The sequence below is a fragment of the Aotus nancymaae genome, unplaced genomic scaffold (assembly GCF_030222135.1).
Source record: "Aotus nancymaae isolate 86718 unplaced genomic scaffold, 86718_ANA_hifiasm-v0.15.2.pri h1tg000040l, whole genome shotgun sequence".
NCBI classification, from domain to species: domain Eukaryota; kingdom Metazoa; phylum Chordata; class Mammalia; order Primates; family Aotidae; genus Aotus; species Aotus nancymaae.
The window spans coordinates 41,467,708-41,489,769 of record NW_026988454.1 but is presented as its reverse complement, the minus strand read 5'-3'; the positions used below and the strand labels follow the sequence as shown (position 1 = coordinate 41,489,769).

The 22,062-nt window shown below is 35.7% G+C and overlaps 1 protein-coding gene across 2 annotated transcripts in view; it reads left to right on the top strand.

The window, feature by feature from the left end:
- HINT3 (histidine triad nucleotide binding protein 3) overlaps positions 1-22,062 on the top strand; it is a 29,076-nt gene that overhangs the window by 6,479 nt on the left and 535 nt on the right. The window contains exons 2-5 of one of the 2 annotated variants that reach the window (XM_012475728.2): positions 3,600-3,717; positions 8,570-8,639; positions 11,145-11,271; positions 14,239-16,535. In XM_012475728.2, coding sequence (XP_012331151.2) covers positions 3,600-3,717; positions 8,570-8,639; positions 11,145-11,271; positions 14,239-14,271 — 348 coding nt within the window. In that variant the 3' untranslated portion in view covers positions 14,272-16,535. Of the gene's footprint in view, positions 1-3,599; positions 3,718-8,569; positions 8,640-11,144; positions 11,272-14,238; positions 16,536-22,062 lie in introns of those variants that run through there. The other variant, XM_012475727.2, reaches the window with a different exon arrangement.

Below are 22,062 nucleotides of genomic sequence, written 5' to 3'. Positions count from 1 at the left end.
GGAGGGGGAGAAAGATACAAGAAAGAAAAGAAAAACTTGTCTTTGTAGTCTTAGAGCTGGCCAAGTTTGCTACATGGATAACAGAAGCAGCAAAATCATGGCTTTTTGATTGGCAAAATCTAAATTCTGTCTGAGATTTTTAGCTTTTTTAGTTCTGCATTACAGAAAGCACAGAAATAGTTAGAATGGAGGTTGAGTGCCAATCTGCCCTATTTGGGTTTTCAGATTTAAAGAAATCTGAAACAGTTTTACGTTGTATTTAAATTGATGGTTAGAGTCAGTGGTGATAATGAAGTCAGGATAGTCTAGCTCTTCCTCTAATCTACATTTTACCAAAAGGGATAAAAGTTGGTTCTTGCCTGGAGCGGAGCAGAGGTGGCAGGAGAAAAACAATTTTTATTCTTTTAATCTGTAAAGCATAGATATACCATACAGAACATAAACATATATACAGTATATATGTGACATTAAAACATCATGGGAAGGGGCAATCAGAAAACATCTATAAAAGGCTCCTTAGGGAGGTGATAATGAGAAAAGGTTGAGAAATACTGATCTAATTCAAAAATGGCCACAATTCCAATTTAAGATGGGGTTTTGCAAGGAGAAACTGAAAGATCATGGAAAACCCATCTCTGTTCCTGGAAAAAGCCTGAAAACCCAAATGACACAAAAACATTTTTAAGGGGTAGAGGAGGGTGTATCAGTAACTTTTATCTTCTATCAAGTGTCTGTCATTTATTTATTCAGCAGTTTTGCAGGCATACTTTGTGTTACTCACTTGGAGTTCAGAGATGAATATGGCATGCCCCATACTTGAGGAGGTTTCCTATGATCTGAATTGAGTGCAGGAATGAAAATGCTCTTTTAGTTGATGTCATTAGAGATAGATAGTCAAAATACTGTATCTTTAAGTCACTTGAAATCATTCTTTTCTTTGAATGGAATGATTATGCTACCAACATGACATATAGTTAGGTTCATTTATTTTTGTTTGTTTTTGATTTTTAGGGACTGTTCTTTTTTTCTTGTAAAGTGTGAAATATACACGTTAAATATTTACATGTTTTCAGAATCAAAATTGTAAAGTAAGGTACATTTGGAGAAATCTGACATCCATTCTCTTGTCATCTCTTTCTCCATATTCTCTTTCTCCATAAGAAACTTAAAATCTTTTTGTGTATCCTTCTATTTTGAGTAAATAGGTATTCATATGTCTGTATTTGTATTCTTTTTTCTTACACACAAAAGATAACCTAACCACTCTCTTGCTCCTTGCTATTTCTTTTTTAAAGTTGAATATATCATAGAAATAATTTCATACATAGATGAAGATCATCCTCACTCCTTTTTACAGCCACACAGTACTTCATTGTGTGGATTTGCCATAATTTATTAAACCAGTCTTCCAGATGCATTATGAAGATTTGGTTTATTTTTCAGTCTTTTGCTATCATGAATTATGTTGCACAGAATATATATATAATTTTATGTTTTTTTTGCCTGTGTTTTATGGAATAAGGATCATTTTTCTTAAGATGAAGCATGTAAAAGATGCCTAGATCAACAGGAATGGGAGAGAGAGTGACATCAGAGCTAGTTTCAATATTTCAGAAAGCTTAGTGAAAATCTAATTCAGTCAGGGTGTAGGCTAACTAAAACTTCAAGTTTCTTTATTTTTCACAGGAATTTTATCTATTTCTGGTGATGAGAGTCATGTTGATTGGTAGTTTTTATTAGGATTAGGATTGGGAAATTAATTAAGATTGGGAAAATAAATTATTTATATGTGACAGTAAACAAAACCTTTTAATATAGAGGTTAGAAGACAAAACTAAGCATTTTGGTTCATTCTTATGGCTAAGTTTAGTATGAGAGAGCAGATTTTTAGGAACCTCTTTAGCTCCTGCTAGCCATTAGATTGGCACTTGCTAGTTTTATTAATCTAAAGAAGCTTCATTCCTGCTGTGAGGTAGAGTTCAACTACGTCATCTCAAACTAGTTCTAACCAGGTTGTATTCTGTACCAGAAAGAATTACATCTGGATTTTAAAAATTTAATGTCATAACTGAGGGGAAATACAGATATATAACATTGTTGTGTTATGAATCAGTCTGGGAAGTATGATTGTGGCAATTTTCTTGTACTAGATTTGACCCCCAATTTTAATTGCTTCTGAGCTGGAAGCATTAAAGAAATAATGGTAATCCCAGCACTTTGGGAGACTGAGGCAGGAGGATTGCCTAAGTCCAGGAGTTTGAGATCTGCCTGGGCAGCATAGGGAGACCCCATCTCTACGAAAAATATACATATACATGGCCTGGCCTGGTGGTGTGCATCTATAGTCCCAGCTACTTGGGAGGCTGAGGTGGGAGGATCGACTGAGCTCAGGAATTTGAGGCTGCAGTAAGCCTTGAATGTGCCACTGCATTCCAGCCTGGGCTACAGAGAGAGACCCTGTCTCAAAGAAAGAAAAAAAGGAAAATTTTAAACAATCAAAAACATTGTAGTCCTTGACCTTATCCTTTTCTAAAACATTCCATGGATATCAATTTTTAATTTTACTACTAGACAGAAAAAATCATAATAAAAATGATAAAAATGGATTCAAATTGATATGTAATTGTCATGTTTATTATCTTAGATAACAAGAATTACGGGAATGGATGTGAGGCACTTGTTTGAATTAAATCTTAGCTCTTGGAATAGAGAACTATTGAGCAGCATTGCATTCAGGGATTTTTTTCTAAGGGTAATTCTGCTTCTACTGATTTTAATTCATTTTTACTTTAAATTAAATAAAAATGAATTAAAATCAGATACTGAATAATTTATTCACTAGTAGATATTTAATAGGGTTATTTAGAGAATATAGATTTTCTCTTAGGAAAGTTTGAAACTCAAATGTTAATAAGGTTGAAACACTCTCTTCTTCCTTTCCTTTCCTTTCCTTTTTTCTGTAGATTACTGTGTGGAGTAATATAAACCGGAAAATGCCATACATGTATTATAGTGGGCCCATAAATTAGTACAATATACTGGAATTTGATTCAGCATTTCAGTCTTTTTAATACTGTAAAGTGGCAAGTAAAAAGTATTTGGATACAATTACTTTTAAAATGTTTAAAAAATGCAGTCCCTGGACATGTACATGCTAGCTGATGTTCTTTTTATAATTGAGGAAAATGCTGCTTTGAGAAAAAAATTAAATGTAGAAAAGAATTTATCTTGCTGTGATTCTGCAGCCAAACCTTTAAAAATATGTATTAACAGTGAAAAAAAACCTTAGAGTAGGGATGGAGAAATGTGTAATGAAATAATAAACTCTAAGATTATTGGTAATGAAGTTTTAGTGAACTTTACTCATAATTGTTTCCCTGAAATTGCCTTTTGTGTCTTTTTATTCTCTAGAATAAATGAGCATCTCATGAAGGAAGCATTATGAACTTAATGCATAATTATAAAATTGCCCAGTCGAGCTTAGTTGTAACATACGTATCATTTCTCTGTCAGACTGAGATTAATGCTATTTAAGTCATGCCAGAACACCATTAAGAAATTCTTTTTAAAAATTCACTAACAAATGTTTTTCTCTTTAGAATGAGGACCTAGTTTGCTTCAAAGATATCAAACCAGCAGCGACTCATCATTATCTTGTGGTGCCAAAGAAACATATTGGAAACTGCAGATCTCTAAGGAAAGATCAAGTAGAACTGGGTAAGATGGTGGCAGTATTCTTCATGTTTATGTCATCTTTAGTTGGTATCAGTGAGGTAGTGAAGATTAAAAAGAAAAAGTCTAGTTAAGTACTGTGAAAAAGGAGCACTATGACTTTTTGAAATTTTCACTATAAAGAATTTTAAATTCATACAAAAATAAATAGTATAATACTCATGTATTCATTACACAGCTTCCACATTTAGTAACTCATGGAAAATTTTTAAAAATATATTAACCTTCTCTCACAGTGATTTTGAAGCAAACACCAGACGTCATGCTATTTAACCTTTAAACTCTCCAAAAGAGAATATATTTTCATGACTTTTTTTTTTTTTAGATGGAATCTCGCTGTCACCCAAGCTGGAATGCAGTGGCGTGATCTTGGCTCACTGCAGCCTCTGCCTCCTGGGTTCACGTGATTCTCCTGCCTCAGCCTTCCAAGTAGCTGGGATTACAGGCACGCACTACCGTGCCTGGCTAATTTTTGTATTTTTAGTAGAAACAGAGTTTCACCATGTTAGCCAGGCTGGTCTTGAACTCCTGACCTCAGGTGATCCGCCCACCTGGGCCTCCCAAAGTGCTGGGATTACAGATGTGAGCCACCAGGCCTGGCCTATTTTTATGATTTTTTTAAACTGATAGACTTTCTTGACTCTGAAATGAAAGATACTATGAAAAATGATAAACAACTTATAACATGACAAATTAGCTCATATTGCCTTATAGTGAGATCATGTTGGTACCCGCCTTATAATCTCCTATGAAGATGAATTAGCACCAAAATTTAATTATGAGTTTTTAGTGATGAACTTCTAGCTTCTGAAAAGGAGATTCTGAATCTTGTCTATTGAGGGTGATCCTTTATTTTCCTACTCATGCCTTCTGTGACTTGTCACTTATCATTTTCTAAGATATTTCTAACCTCACTTCAAATCTGCCTTAAAAAATAATTTCAACTTATATCTTAGATTTGGGGGTATATGAGCAGGTTTATTACGTGGGTATATTGCATGGTGCTGAGGTTTGGGATGCAAATGATCTGTTACCCAGGCAGTGAGCATAGTACCCAACAGTTAGGTTTTCAACTCTTGCCCCCATTTCTCTCTACCACTTTTAGTAGTCCCCAGTGTGTATTGTTGCCATCTTTTTGTCCATGAGTACCCAATGTCTAGACTCTCCTTATAAGTGAAAACATGGAGTATTTGGTTTGCTGTTCTTGTGTAATTCACTTAGGATAATGTCCACCAGCTGCATCTGTGCTTCTGCAAAGATGACTTCATTCTCTTTTATAGCTGCATAGTATACATGGTATATATGTACCACATTTTCTTTAGTCTACTGCTGATGGGCACCTAGGTTGATTCCATGCCTTTGCTATTGTGAATAGTGCTGTGATTCACTTACAAGTGGATGTGTCTTTTTGGTAGAATAATTTGTTTTCTTTTGGTTATATACCTAGTAATGGGACTGCTGGGTCGAATGATAGTTCTATTTTAATTTTTTTGAGAAATCTCCAAACTGCTTTTTATAGTGGCTGACCTAATTTACATTCTCGCCAACAGTGTATAAGTGTTATATTTTCTCCTCAGCCTCACCAGCATCTGTTATTTTTTTACTTTTTAAAAATAGCCATTCTGATTGGTGTTGAGATAGTATCTTATTGTGGGGTTGATTTGCATTTTCTGATGATTAGTGGAGCATTTTTTCATGTATTTGCTGTTCTCTTGTACATCTTCTTTTGAGAAGTATCTGTTTATGTCTTTCACCCATTATTTCATGGTGTTTTTTGGTTGTTTAATAAGTTATTTACAGATTTAGGATTTGCACCTTTGTCAGATACAAAGTTTGCAAATACTTTTTCCCATTCTGTAGGTTATGTATTTTCTCTGTTGATAGTTTCTTTTGCCATACAAAAGCTCTGTAATTGGGTCCCACTTGTCAGTTTGTGTTTTTATTGCAGTTGCTCTTGAGGACTTAGTCATAAATTATTTCCCAAGGCTGATATCCAGAATGGTGTTTCCTAGGGTTTCTTCTAGGATTCTTACAGTTTGAGGTCTGACATTTAAATCTTTAATCCGTCTTGTGTTAATGTTTGTATATGGGAAAAGGTAGGGGTCCAGTTTCATTCTTCTCCATATAGCTAACTGGCTATCCCAACACCATTTATTGAATATGGCGTCTTTTCCCCATTGCTTATTTTTGTCAACTTTGAATATCAGATGGCTTTAGATGTGCAACTTTATTTCTGGGTTCTCTATTGTGTTCTGTTGGTCTGTGGGTCTGTTTTTGTACCACTATCATGATGTTTTGGTTACACAGACTTATAGTATAGTTTGAAGTTGGGTAATGTGATGCCTCCAGCTTTGTTCTTTTTGCTTAGGACTGTCTTGGCTACGTGGGCTCTTTTTTGGTTCCATATGAATTTTAAAATAGTTTTCTCTAGTTGTGTGAAAAATGGTGTTGGTAGTGTTGAATCTGTAGATTGCTTTGGGAAGTATGACCATTTTAACTATTGATTCTTCAAATCCATGAGCATAGGATGTTTTTCCATTTGTTTGTATCATCTACGATTTCTTTCAGTGTTTTGTAGTTCTCTTTGTAGAGTTCTTTCACCTCCTTGACCAGCTGTATTGCTAGATATTTGTGTGTGTGTGGCTATTGTAAATGGGATTGTGTTCTTGATTTGAGACTCTCAGTTTGAATGTTTTTGTGTTTGGAAATGCTACTGATTTTTTTTACATTGATTTTGTATCCTGAAACTTTACTAAAGTCGTTTATCAGTTCCAGGAGCCTATTGGTCTTTAGGGTTTTCTAGGTATAGACTTATATTGTTGGTGAAGAGAGATAGTTGGACTTCTTTTCCTATTTGGATGCCTTTTATTTCTTTCTCTTGCCCGATTGCTCTGGCTGGGACTTCTGATATCTGGAAAGCCTTTGTTATGAGGGTCTGGGATTAGTTTGATCAATATTTTAAGGTAGCCTACATGATAGATCAATTGGGCTAGATTTTTAAAAGATGAGTAAGAAACCACTTTGATGGAAAACCTTCATGTGTAGTTCATTAATGTTTAGGCTAGTGAATTAGCCTTCAAATGACTACAGCAAAGCGCTTTAGTCATTTGAAGTTCTATCAGTACATTTCAGAACATACATGATTTATAACTACAGGGTAGCATTTGAGCTTGTAGCAGTTAGATCCAATTTAGATTTACCTGATTGAAACATTTCATTTGCTTATTAAAAGTTTCTATTTTCATTCTTGTAGTTATTTCTTAGATTTCACACTTTAGCTTTTTAGGAATTTTTCAATTTATCTTCAACAAGGTAAAGAATAGAGGCTGTTGTTATAACTAGTTTTTATAACTGTTGCAAATCAAATGTTGCTAATTTTGAAGCAGCTGGTAGGTATTTAGGATTCCATTACATTTTTCTATTTGCTTTTGTGTTATATTTGAATATTTACATACTAAAAGTTGTTACAAATTAATAATTTTGATATAATCTATAAAGCTGAGAAAACAATAAGCATATGGAAGAGTTCAATAACACTATTGAGGAATATGACTGTAGTTTACATTTATAGATCTTTTCTTAAATACAGCATACATGTTTTTTAAAAAGCATATGTTCACCAAAGTTGACCATATTCTGAGCAATAAAATGTGGCTCAAGACATATCAAATGATTGAAATCTTATAAATATGTTTTCTAAAGACAGTGGAATTAAATTAGAAAAATAACAGATTACAAAAAAATATATAGTCTGGCTTGAAACAGTTTGGAGCTTTTTTTTGGACTCTTTGGTACTGGCCTAGTCATGGAAGGCTGGCAATCTCCTAGCTCAAGCCTGAGTTAAAGAAGTAAACTTAACAATGATTTTGTAAGTTTTAATATATCATCTATCCTTTGTAGATTTTTTTACTTCTTTCTCTTTCAAACACATGATTACACCATTTAGAAACTACAGAGGCCTAACGTTTGGCATTGAGCTTTGAGGATCCCAGGTTACCAAAATTTTTCTGATGGGGAGGTTTATTCCCACCTGAAGGCCATAAAACACCAAGAGAAGAGAGATGATAAAGCAAATGGAATTTGGAAGACAGAATCGTTACACAAATCTTTGGCTAGTCAAGGATAGGCTGTCTGGAAGGGATACCATATCCTTAATTTGGGCTCAAAGACAAATTCAGAATTTTCTTGTCTTACTGAATAAAACAATTTCTGTTTAATTACTTGGTCTTCTTACAATCAGAGTTAGTCCTCATATGATCAGATGTCCTAAACAGCCACTTGATAATACTTTTAAACAGCTGTCCCAAAATCTCCCTATTTGTGAAATTTTGTAATAGTGATGTTGCACTGGGGCTCAATTTGAAACTTTATTTGAGTTGCTGATAAGCAGACTTCTTAGTGACTTAAAGCTACAGAATGTCTTTATTTTATTTATTTATTTATTTTTGAGACAGAGTCTCACTCTGTTAACCTAGGCCTGAGTGCAGTGGCACAATCAGCTCAGTGCAGCCTCAACCTCCTGGGCTCAAGAAATTCTGCCTCCACTTCTCAAGTAGCTAGGACCATAGGTGTGCACCACCATGCTTGGCTACTTTTTAAAAATTTTTTTTGTAGAGACAAGGTCTTGCTTTTTTGCCCAGGCTGGTCTCAAACTCCTAGGCTCAAGTGATCCTCCTGCCTCAGCCTCCCAAAGTGTTGTGATTACAGGGGTGAGTCACTGTGCCTGGCCTGAATGTGTCTTTAAATGTTTACCCATTTGCCACTGAGTGAAGATCAATGGCAGTTTGTGAACTTAATATCTCCTCTAGTGTAATGTTGTGTCTTTTCTGTTTTACAGTTGAGAACATGGTAACTGTTGGAAAAACGATTCTTGAAAGGAATAATTTCACTGACTTCACAAATGTGAGGTGTGTATACTTCCAGATGGAAACCAATATTATACATTATTGACTTTTTTTGAAATGTTATTTCTTCATGGAAAATGGAAACAGAGGTAGCAGTTTGTGATAAATATAGTATTCCTGAAAGTGAGAATATAGTTCATTGGTAGTATAAATTTAATGAAACTTCCTCTTGTGTCTCAATATCTTCCAATAATTTCCACTTATAGTTTGGACAGACAAGTCTATATGAGCAGTGGGGTAGGTAAAATCATTACAAGTCTACTTTTCAAAACAATTTTTTTGAGACAGGATCTCATTCTGTTGCCCAGGCTAGAGGGCAGTGGTATGATCATGGCTCATTGCAGCCTCAACCTCCCAAACTACTATATCCTTCTACCTCAGCCTCCAGAGTAGCTGGGACCACAGGCGAGTATTACCACACCCAGCTAATTTTTAAATTTTTTATGTATAGACAGGGTCTCCCTATGTTGCCCAGGCTTGTCTCAAACTCCTGGGCTCAAGTGATACTCCTGCCTCAGCCTCACAAAGTTCTGGGATTACGGGTGTGAGTCACCACAGCCAGCATGCCTACTTTTCTTTGTTCAATATGTGCATTCCTATAAAACTGTGTGCAAGTTGAATTTTCTTGTAAATTTTTATATGATTTAAAAACATTATTATAATTCTAACATTAAATTAACTTGAATTTGTTGTCTGCTAAACTCTGGCGCAAGTACATGATGTTCAAATTATCAACTTTTTTTTTTTTTTTTGAGACAGTGTCTTGCAATGTCCTTCAGGCTGGAGTGCAGTGGTGTGATCTCAGCTTACTGTATCCTCCGCCTCCCAAGTTAAAGTGATTCTCCTGCCTCAGCCTCCCACATAGCTGGGATTACAGGCACATGCCACCATGTCTGGCTAGTTTTTGTATTTATAGTAGAGACAGAGTTTCTCTATGTTGGCCAGGCTGGTCTCAAACTCTGGAGCTCAAGTGATCCACCCGCCTCGGCCTCCCAGAGTGCTGGGATTACAGGCATGTGCCATCATGCCAGCCTTTTAAAATGTTTTAATTTATCTAAGTAATGTTTTTCTTTTTAAAAGATTTATCATTTTGCTTCTGTGACACAAGCAGGTATAATGGGGATTATTTCTAACTCTTCTGACCTAGAATTCAGAATAGGCTTGAATTCTAGTGCTGTCCATGCTACTTGTGGTGTACTCTTCTTACACTGTCTGTATTAGTTTAGACATGCCATTTTAGCCTCTCCAAGATAATACCTGCTCTGTCTAATGGTAGGCGCAAATGAGATTCTCATGTGAAAAATCCTCTGAAAACTGTTAAGCATTACCAAGTGTGATAATGACAAGGAGCAGATGTTGTTTGAGACCCTTTGGCCAGAAGCCACACATTTCCTTCCCAGTCATAGGATGCTTATTAGAAGAATGAACACTGGACAAAGAATCAAGAGCTCTGAGTCTCAGCCCCAGCTCCACGACTATCTAACTTTGTGACCTTGGGAAATATTTTAAACTTTCTGGATCATGGCTTCCCCATCTTTAAGATGAAAAGATTGAGTGAACCTTTGAGTTGCTTCAAGCTTCCAGATTACTTGATTCTACATTATATGCCTTTTTCACAGAAGGAAAACCTAGTCTCCTCTTCTAGGTGGTGGTGGAAATTTTACAGTATGTACTGCATATCTGGCTCCACATTGCTAGTCCCAGAGGATCACTGCTACAATATAGCACTTCTCTTACGTCTCACTTCCACACTCCCACTCACTGATAGCTTGAACAGGCAAATATTTCTAGGCTTTGATTATTGTTACAGGTGTGCTTTGCTCTGCTGAGCATAGGTGGACTTGCACAACTTTTTGTAAGCTTATTTTTAAGAGTTTAAATCATATTTTTAAAACTTTTTAACCATTTAAAGGAACTCTCGTGTATTTTTTAGAAAGCATATAATTATAATTATCATCTAACTAATTTTAAGTATTAAACAAGAAACCTGGGTGATGATGACAGTTTTTTTATGATGACATAATTAATCTCACTACTGAAATACTGGTTTGGTAGGAAATGTCTGAGTACTTTATTAATGGAAAACGTATGCCATCTACTGGCTGTGTATTGAATAAAGGAACACTGCTACTTGACTGTCCAGTGATGTTTTAAAAAATTCATTGTAAGAGCATATTTTAAGAGATTGAAAGCTTAAGATGATAAGGACTGAAGTGATAAGGCATTATGCCAACTCAGAATTCATAAAGATTATACTGAGGCATAATATGCTGTTAAGGCCTTCCTTGATGATGAGCTTATGTTACTATGAACTTCAGCATGAAAAGAAGAGGAAGTACGTTAATCCTCTGAAGTGCATAAAGAGAAACAGGAAAAAGATTTGTGACAGTCTGTTTACCTTAGGTACTTATTTTGGATCTCATTAATATTTACGTGTTTTCGCCTGAAAAATGGCTTTAAACTATTGTAGAACTGGTTTGTCAATCATCTCTTCCTTTTCTGTTTTAGGATGGGTTTTCATATGCCTCCATTCTGTTCCATTTCCCACTTGCACCTTCATGTTCTGGCACCAGTGGATCAGCTTGGCTTCTTATCCAAGTTGGTTTATAGAGTCAATTCCTATTGGTTTATCACAGTGAGTATTCTTGTTATGTCAGCAGCATACAAAAATATTTAAAATATGTGTCCTTTTCATTGTAGTTTTTTATTCTCAACAGTAGGCACTTAAAGCTCTCATAGGCTTGATGACCTGTTTTAACATACTACTTGCACATATCCAAATAATATTTTTAATTTGGAGGATTTTCAAGATCATCAGTCTGTAGGAAAAAAAGCTATGGCTAAGTCTTTCTCATTGCAGGTAGCGGATACGATATAAGAGAACCATGGTATTCAAAGTTCTGACTTTTGAGTCAGATCCGGATTCAAATTCTGGCTGCATTGCTTACTTGAGGGTCCATGTGAAAGTTGCTTACATTTTTTAAGGCTCAAGGTCTTTATTACCTGTGCATAGGTAACAGTGCCTACACCTAGGGTTGATAAGACAGTTGATGAGATAACTTACATGTAAAGCACTTAAAATGGTACCTTGCAGTAGTAAGTAGTCAGGAAATGTTACCTGCTACCTCTATTGTTATACCATCATTATTGTAGAAATTAAGTTTTTGTGTTGTTTGATAGTTTAAACTCCTTGAAAAAGAGTTGTAGTAGTAGCATCACCTATCAGATCTGTGGTCAAAAAAAAAAAACTTTTTTTTGAAATGGAGTCTCATTCTGTCGCCAGGCTGAAGTGCAGTGGTGTGATCTCAGCTTACTGCAACCTCTGCCTACCAGGTACAAGCGATTCTCCTGCCTGAGCCTCCTGAGTAGCTGGGACTACAGGCGTGCACTACCACGCCCAGCTAATTTTTTTTATTTTTAGTGGAGATGGGGTTTCACCATGTTGGCCAGAATGGTCTTGATCTCCTGACCTTGTGATAGGTCTGCCTTGGCATCCCAGAGTGCTGGGATTACAGCATGAGCCACTGTGCCTGGCCCAAAGCTTTAAGTGTAAAAAATTACAGCATTCTGCTTTGCTAAAGCAAAAGTGGAGTAGAATTCTGCTGTTTATACACCTGTGGTCTGAAAGTCAACCCTTAGCTATTAAGTGACTCTGGTCCCTCTATGACCAATTGACCAGAAACTTACCAGGGTGTTATTTTATGTGTCCATGATGACGAAGTGATCTATAGTTGCCATATAAGAATAATCATCAAATAGTATTTATTTACCATTAGTTAATGAATGGTATCACTTAAGTATCCAATTTCTAGAAACTTCATATTTCAAACATATCATCCCTTCTTCAACTTGTTGCCTAGATGATTTTATTTAAATCATATAAAAATACAAATATTAGCTGGGCATTGTGGTGCATGCCTGTAGTCCTAGCTACTTCAGAGGCTAAGGTGGGAGGATAGCTTCAGCCCAGGAGGTCAAGGCTGTACTGAGTGATCATGCCACGGCACTCCAGCTCGGGTAACAGAATAAGACCCTGTCTCAAAAAAAATTAAAAATTTAAAAATATATAAGATACATATATATGTATATATACATGTGTGTGTATGTATTTGAAATTTTAAAATGTGGGACATTCTGCATGACAGTTGGTTTGATTTTTTTTACAAAGTTAGTGTAATAGAAAAGGATTTTTTTCTTATTTTTATTTCTAATTTTCCATAAGAGCTACACCTTTATAATAAAAGATGAACAAAAATACATCTTTGTAATGTTTTGACTGTATTTTCTTACATGAAAGACTTTTTAACTTGGAAAACATCAATGTACAAAATTATAAGATATGTTGATGTGGTTCATCCTGAGAATCTGAACTCTTCTTAAATCTGACTTTGTTAGTGTATCTTATGAGACTTTGAAAAAAATCAGGATAAAGATATTGAAGTTTATTTCAAAATCTTATTTAATGATCCAGATTATATAGTGTGATTGAGAAAAACACTGAAATGATGTAACTCAAAGACTTTAGTTTACAAAGTTTTTTTTTTTTTTTTTTGAGACGGAGTTTCGCTCTTGTTACCCAGGCTGGAGTGCAATGGTGCGATCTCGGCTCACCGCAACCTCCGCCTCCTGGGTTCAGGCAATTCTCCTGCCTCAGCCTCCTGAGTAGCTGGGATTACAGGCACGCACCACCATGCTCAGCTAATTTTTTTTGTATTAGTAGAGACGGGGTTTCACCGTGTTGACCAGGATGGTCTCGATCTCTTGACATCGTGATCCACCCGCCTCGGCCTCCCAAAGTGCTGGAATTACAGGCTTGAGCCACCACGCCCAGCCTACAAAGTTTTTTAAAAAAAAAATTGACTTTTTTTTTAGAGTTGATTTAGGTTCACAGCAAAATTGAGTAGAAACTACAGAGCGTTCCCATGCACCCCCTCCCCCTCCACATGTACAGTTTCCTCACTATCACATCCTACACCACAGTGGTATATTTGTTACAATTGATGAACCCCATTGACAAATTGTTATCACCACACTCCATAGTTTATTTTAGAGTTGACTCTTGGTTTTACATTCATTGGTATTGACAAACGTATAAGGACATGTATCCACCATTATAGCATCATACCTAATAGTTTTACTGCACTAAAAATCCTCTGTGTGCTGCCTATTCATCCCTCCTTCCCCTCTAACTCCTGGCAACCATGGATATTTTTATTGTCTCTATAGTTTTGCCTTTTCCAGAATGTCATATGGTTGGAATACTACAGTATGTAGTCTTTTCGGATTGGCTTCTTTCACTTAAAATATGCATTTAGGGTTCTACTTTACTTTTTAAAAGTTTAGTGTTATATTTATTTTCCTTTTCTTCTTGAAACTTGTTAATTAATTTGCAATGTAGGCAACAATCTGCCTATTTATATACAATGTAGAATAATTGTATATAGATATTATATTATACCAAGAGGTTTTTTTCTAAGATATTTTTAGGAACAGAAAATGTAGTACTCAACTCTTCTAATGTGGCATATTATAATAGGGATACTAGTAGAATTATTTGATAGAGAACGTGATATCTAGAATTAAATTTTTTTTTTAATTACAGGCTGATCATTTGATTGAAAAACTAAGAACATGAAAATGTCAGCAGTAGAAGATTATTCTAATTTTGGCTCAGCATGAAGTAATGTTTAGGTTCCTTTTAAGTCTAATTGCAATTTTAAGGTTTGTTGGGTTTTATGAGAGGCTATTACTGAGTGGCCTTAAATCTTTTCTGAATGTCTATTTCCTGAGATCTGTGTTACAGTTATAAGAATATTTTGTTACTGACTTCTTTGTTTCAATGATTACTTCTTTAAGGATTTTATATATATGATACTATAGATAAAATCCTATTTAAGATAAATTCTGTTAATCAAGAAGGGCTCTGTATTTTTTTAAGTTAAATATTTTCATTTCTCAGTAGTCAATTATAATAGTGATTTATTTATGAAGAATAAACTACTATAGAAAGTACGTTATTAGAACCTTCATTACTGTGAAGGAGAAAAATAACTTAGCTATTTCTTGACAGTTCTATAGTTTTACACATAAATTTTCAAAATAAAGAATACCATACTACACAATAATCTCTGATCTTGTTGAGGGAAGGAATTATATATTTGCCACTTTTTCCTCAAATTTCAGATGCCAGTTTTCACTTCTTGAAGCTTTGAATCTTTTTAATAAATCTATTCTGAAAGCTATATAATATATATAATTTCTATCAGTGAATTTACAACAACTATCAAATTGGCTATCAGAATTCACTGTAATGGAATTTGCCTGTAATAACATAAAGGGGGAAGAAACATAAAGTGGTTCTCTTAATAGAACTAGCAGAAACTGTTGCTTTATGGCATGTTTTTGTATCAAAGAGAAATCAGAATAAAAAGCGGTTAAACTTTGCTTTTATCATGAAAAAGGCATTTGAAAGTAGAGATGGGCTTAGATGAGAAAATTTGATAACACAATGCTTATATTATTGATATATCATTTTATGAGGCATTTTTGTTAGAAATTGGTTTTTTGGTGCTAATCTGCAGTCACAATAGTGAATATGAATTAAGAGTATGAATGAGTGAAAGTTAATCCTACATTGTGCCAATGTATAATAGTACCATGTATGTGAGTATGAATAAATGAACGTGAGGATTAATGTAGTGTTGAAAATAGGCTGAGATACTAGTTTTCTTTTTTAGAGGGGGCATGTATTAAATACAGTTTTAAGTAACAAATTACTTATTACAAAGTTACAACATGTGGAATCAATACTGTTTCATTTGTTCATTAATTTATTCATTCAGCAAACATTTGTTGAGCGTTTAATGAGTACCAGACATTGCCTGGATCAGGAGATAAAGAAATGAAAACAGACAATTCAGCCTGCAATTGCTAGTACTGGGGTCAAACAAAGTCAGTGATTAGAATTTAGTGTGTTAAGTGCTATGATGCCACAGAAGAGGCTGTGAAGGGAGAAACACTTCTGAGAATGGGTGGTAGTAGAACTGAATATTTAAGACTGAATGTTAGTTGGGTAGACAGTGACTGGTTAGGCTGAGAAACCCACATGTATTTTCCTTGAGTTCTGCTTCCACTGTTATTTACTTTACAATGGATATGAATGTCCAGATTTCATCTTATTTACTGAAGGTGGAGAAAGGATGTGGAAGTAGGGGTTATGGGTTCCAAAAGTGGATTTAGAGGTTTTTTTATCACCGTTTTGTGATATAGTTCACTGAGCACTTATATAGATTAACAGTTACAAGTTTCTATAAATCAGGTAGAATATAGTCATTTGATTCTAAATCAGTTGGAATACAGTCAGTTTCAGGGAAGGAATTTTCAACAAGTGCAACCTTTGATTGTTTTACTATGGGAACTTGCAGTGATATAATTGACAATATTATAGCAATAACAGGTAAAGTATGTAAGGAACTCTCAAATGCTGTACGGAACTCTTCGAAAATGTGGTTAGCCAATTGATTCAATTTTTATAGGTTTATATGCTCTCATGTAAACCAATTTTTAAAAACCCTTGGAAACACATTTTTTAGTAGAAGTTCTCATTTACTTATAAAGATAATCAAATTACTACAATTAATATCCATTTGGCCTTTTCAGTTGTCTGAATATCTAGCCATGTATAACACTAATTCATCTAGCCAATTCAAAACAAGGCTAATTCATAACCTGTCTTAAAAATGTTTGAAGTAGTATCAAGAACATTGTTTATGCATGTTATGATACTATTTGTGGAACTGTAAAATTATTATCATGAGTATTTTAAACTGTGCTTACTTAGCTAGAAGAAAATGAAATAAAAATGAAAAAATACTGTCAAATTTTGCCTCTCTGGACTTTTTAAGTAGTACTAAGAACAGAAATTCAAATGAAAGGTGATCAGTGCATGAAAGGTATACTGTGGTGATGTAAACACATCTCTTTCAGATAAGGAATCCAAGGTTAAGAGCACAGCCTTTATTATTCACTTATAACTTATATACTTTTAGATTTTGATATGAAAAAGCCATTTACAAAAGCTGGTGCCCACAACTTTCATTAATTTTTTTAGTGTGCACTAGGTACAAGTACTCCAAGTCACTATAGTGAAACTCATATTTGTTGATTCATCTGTTTATGAATCAGCTCTTATTCTTGCAATATAAATACAATAGATCTGACTCAACTGAAATCAACTTAATAAAAATATCTAAGTCCTCTTCTGATTGAGGAGAATGAGATCCTCATTATATGATTAGTTATTTAAAATCACAAAAATAGAGATGGATTCATAATAATCAATCATGCATTATTTAAACCAATCCTTAAGCCAAATATCTTTTAAGTATAATATTTTCTATTCATATGAAAATATTGTGGTTTCAACATAGTGAAACACTGTCTCTACTCTGAAGCTTAAAATGTTCCTCCTTCTCAACCGGTTCCTTTCAGTTTTCCCCGTCTTCATTAATGGCAACTCCAATCTTTCCATTGCTCAGGGCAAAAATCTTGGAGTCATCCTTGAGTCCTGTCTCTCATACTTCACAAATCTAACCTATTAACAAACCTTGTTTGCAGTACCTTCCAGAATTTCAAATCTAACCTATTAACAAACCTTGTTTGCAGTACCTTCCAGAATTTGACCACTTCTCATCACTGCTGTCACCTTGGCCAAGTTATCATCATCTCTTACCTAGATTGCAGGGGAAGCTTCCTATCTCCTCGCTTTTGTCTTTTCCCACCCTATTGTCTTCTCTCAACACATTTACACATTCAACAAACAGAATACGTATGGTTGAGTGTTCTGTCAGACCCACAGATCCTAAACACTGCCCTCAGATACATGCAAAAGTTTTAGCACCAGGTTGTACCCTTGAAGGGGCCTGAAACAGAAATCAGTTCATTCTTTTCAGTGCCCAGTGTCTCTCTTTGCAGATACTCATTCTCTCTTGCCTTTGAGTATTGCTAGAAACTCCTGACTGGATTTCATGCCTCCAGATGCTCCCTTTTTAACACAGCCTTGTTCTTCCTAAATACCTAAAATTACTAAATTGATCATGCAATTTTCTTAAGAAAATTTTACCATTTACCCTGAAGATAATTTATCAGCCTTTTCAGCTTTGTTTCCTGCACTTACACCAATGTGCTAGCCACTTTTACTGCTACAACTAAACTGGGCACAGCTTTGAAAATCTGTTCCCATTGCCGGATGCGGTGGCTCACGCCTGTAATCCCAGCACTTTGGGAGGCTGAGGCACTTGAATCACCTGAGGTCAGGAGTTTGAGACCAGCCTGGCCAACATAGTGAAACCCCGTCTCTACTAGAAGTACAAAAATATTAGCTGAGCGTGGTGGTGTGCGCCTGCAATCCCAGCTACTTGGGAGGCTGAGGCAGGAGAATTGGCTTGAACCAGGGAGGCAGAGGTTGCAGTGAGCTGAGATCGCACCATTGAACTCCAGCCTGGGCAACAAGAGTGAAACTCCATCTCAAAAAAAAAAAAAAAAAAAAAAAAAAAGAAAATCTGTTCCCATTAAAGTCCAGGTTCAAATGTTTCCTAATCCATGAAGGCTTCACTGAAACTTCTTATCCTCAACCTCAGCAATATTGTTTCTTCAGCTTCAGTTCATGGTATTTTGTTTATCTTCCTAGAATAGACCTTATACAATGTAGCCAAGATGTAGTAAGATATTTCTTGCTACTGGATTTTGAGCTGCTTTGCGGCTGGGGGATTTATTTTTAAATTTGTCTTTGCATCTTCATTGCTTTAGCCTAGTGACTGACTCATATTTCTGGTAAGTAAATCTGTTTTAATCTCCTGAGTTCCCTAAAATGTTACCATAACAAACCAAAATCTGATTGAAGACTCTAATTTCAGGCAACTGGCATTATGTCCTTCAGGTTAATATCCACCACCTATATATAACTCAATTGTGAAATTTCTAAGTTTCCAAGAATTCATCCACACTAGGTATTTCAAGCATTTAATAGCCAAACTTTTTAGGGCTATATAGCTCCTACCATCTTCCTTACTGTCTTCCTCTACTTCACTCTTTGCTTTTGGAACACATTTCTCTTACTTCCTCATTAGACATGTTTTAACTTTCTCTGAAGCCCTAGTTCTAGCCAACATGCCTGACCCATAAGAAATCACCTAACTTAAGTAGGATTATTCAAGATATTTTCTCAGCTAAAAGGATTCTCTCAAGATTAATTATCAATCCAGCTTGTAAAAGATTTTCTTGTTACATCTTCCTCTGAGAAAAATATTTGCAACACTTTGCAATTTATCAGATAAATTCACTCCTCAAAGGCAGTTAGAAGACAATAAAACATGCTATTTATCTGTGGTATCTGAGCCTCCTGGGATTTAAAGCACATCCAGCCATCCTTCTTTTCCTCAGGCAGTTACCTTTAAACTTTCATGTGCTTCAGAACCACTTGGTGGGCTTCTTTAAAACAAACTCCTAGACCTACTCCCAGAATTTCTGACTCAGCAGGTTTGAGAGTTGGGGAGGATTCTGTATTTCTAAATGGTTTCCAGGTGATACTGATGCTTTCTGTCTTAGGACCACACTTGCACAACTCCTGCCATAAGTGGTGCTTAAATTTGGCTGCACATAAAATAAACAACTGGGGAGCTTTTAAAAATCTTTATGTCAAGGCCACACCCCAGCCAAATAAAATTTGAATCTCTGGGGATAGATTCCAGGCCTCAGTAATTTTTTAAAAAACTTTTCAGGTAATTACAATGTACACCCAAGTTTGAGAACCTGTGCCCTACAGGATTAAGTAAAATTCCCCTTTGGGCCTTGTTATGGTAGACTCTCAAGAAAAGCCCTTTTATGGGACCTGAGACTATCCTATATATTATAATTTTCCTACTCATGAGAAGCAAATAGGAACAAGAGATGGGGATTACTGGGAATTGTGCTTAAACAAGAATCTGTGTGATTTAACAAGCATATAGAAGATGAGAGGCATACCTACTTTAAATTACTTGCCAGAAGCCTTTCTTTGTTTAGAAATCATGATTGCTTCTGATTTTAGGAAGAAAGGGAGGACAAAAGACATGGCTCAGATGAGGCAAATGTGCTGTAATCTTTTGTTACCTCTGGTTCAAATGTTCTGCCAAGGAAAGTGATAAATGGCATACCATTCAAAGACTTCTTGAGTTTCCAGCCTGTTTCCCTTCACATTTTTTCTATGCATAGAAACTACTTTACAGGTAGCAAATTAGAAAGCATAGTTTGTAGCGAGGAATTCAAGTTTGTTTTGGGGAGTCTTTTGACCAAAGGATGTGATCTACATTTCTCCACTTCTGGGGATCTTGTTAGAAATTTGACCTCAAGTAGCTGAGTCATACTTAAGTCAACTCCAGCTGCTTAAGTCTGAATTGGTGCCTCAGAATTCCAACTCATACAGGTTTATTTCCTTAGAGTAGGCAGTATTATTTCTCTCTTTCCAAAATTATTTTCATTTAGATTGACAATAGGGGAGACCCCCTCTGGGACATCAAGAAATTCAAACCTCAGTAATGCTTTGCTACAGTAAATTCTGTACAATTCTTATGTAACCTATTCCAATAAAATTTTATTCTCCAAACTAATCAGAAGCCTCTTTTTACTAATTGCAAAAATCATAGTCTTAATACATACGAAGAGAACTTTTCTCTCTCTTATTGGTGTACAAATCCCTATGGTTCTTTGTGATACCTAGACCCTTTTCAAGTGTTAGATGTTCAGCCTGAGACAATGAGACAGATGCATTGGCAGTTTTGATATTACATATAACCTCTGCTGCTGGGACCTGTTAACTTTCTATTTATTTCTCTGAGTGTGTCCTACTATCCTCAGTACTTAAGTGGCATATTAAAACCAAAACTCAAAATTCCCCTTTCCAATTTCTGATCCTTACTTCCCTGGAATGCCCTCTGCATTTTTAGTTATAGGGAGCCTATACCAGAGGCTTTACTTTTTGCACAATAGCTGTCTCACAGAAGGAGCCGGGTTCTAAGAAGTCTGCCCTAGAAGATGTAACATGGATGGAACTTCGGATCAGTTCCCAGAAGTCAGACTATGAACATCCTTGCTCCTTACAGTTAAAAAAAAAAAAAAAGCAAGTCTCTGGATGCTAGTTTGACCACCAACTTCCAAAGTCCTTACTCTCTCCTGCTGCACTCTTAAAAGCTCAAAGACTTTGAACAGGTCTTGCTGTGGGTCCTAGAAAGGCAGTTTAATTGATGTCACAGTAGTTCCATACTAACTTTAGTGGCCTATGCAAGGTTAATCTCTACTTCCCCAGACCATGTATTCAACAATTTAGATTCGTGATGTAAATACTCACCTGCTCATTTCTGAGGCAGAGATTTAGTATAGATTTAGTCTTGAACTGTAGCACAAAGGCGCTAGATGAAAAATCAGTGACATCTGATTTCATTTGGGTTCTCCAGGCCTTGTAGTCTCATTTGTTGCCTCAATATGGCATTATATTAATCCAGGCATAAAAATCAGCAATTCTTTGATATTCTCTATAATGTTGCCCCCATCAAAATACCATACATTTGGTAATTTTGCTGAAGATTTGACAAGTTCTGGGGATGGGGCATATCAAGCACTGCACATCATTCCCCCAACATTTCACTGGTTTTCTGTCCCAACCTTAGCCTCTCTTCTCAAATAGTAAACAACTTTCTTTTCTTGTCTCAAAGTACTTTTATCCCCTTTTCTGAAGTTTTGGGGTCAAGAGACATCTATGCTTCTGAGGGTGACTTAGCACAAGTGAGACATATTCCTAACAAAAACAGATCTCTTGCTGACAAAAATTCTCATGTGATTTTCATAAGAGAAGAAAAATGTCCTCAAGTGCCAATTATTGGCCCCATTCACTATGCCAGATGTTATATTCAACACTTTATGAACATTATTCCACTTAATCCTTGTAATAGTCCTTTGCAGGAGGCAGTGTTTTTCCATTTTTAGTAAAACTCAGGCTCAGAGAAGTTAAAAGGATATAGGTGGTAAATGGTGGAAATGAGGTTTGAATTTAATATTGACACCACAGCCTGTGTTCTTAATCACTACACTACGCATCAACTACTTTTCTGGCACATGCTACTGGGGATATGCCAGATACTCTTTTGCATCTTGTGCAATACCACAGAGGAATGCGAAAGAAATAGATCTCAATAGGGCAGAGGGCTCAGTACTCTAAAAAGCAGAAACAGCCCGGAGGGAGGGCTTGAGCCTACAATTCTAGTACTTTGGGAGACTAGGGTGGGAGGATCCCCTGAGCCCAGTTCAAGGTTACAGTGAGCTATGTCTGCGCCACTGCACTCACCCGGGTGACAGAGCAAGACTCTGTCACAAAAAAAAAAAAAGGCAAATATAT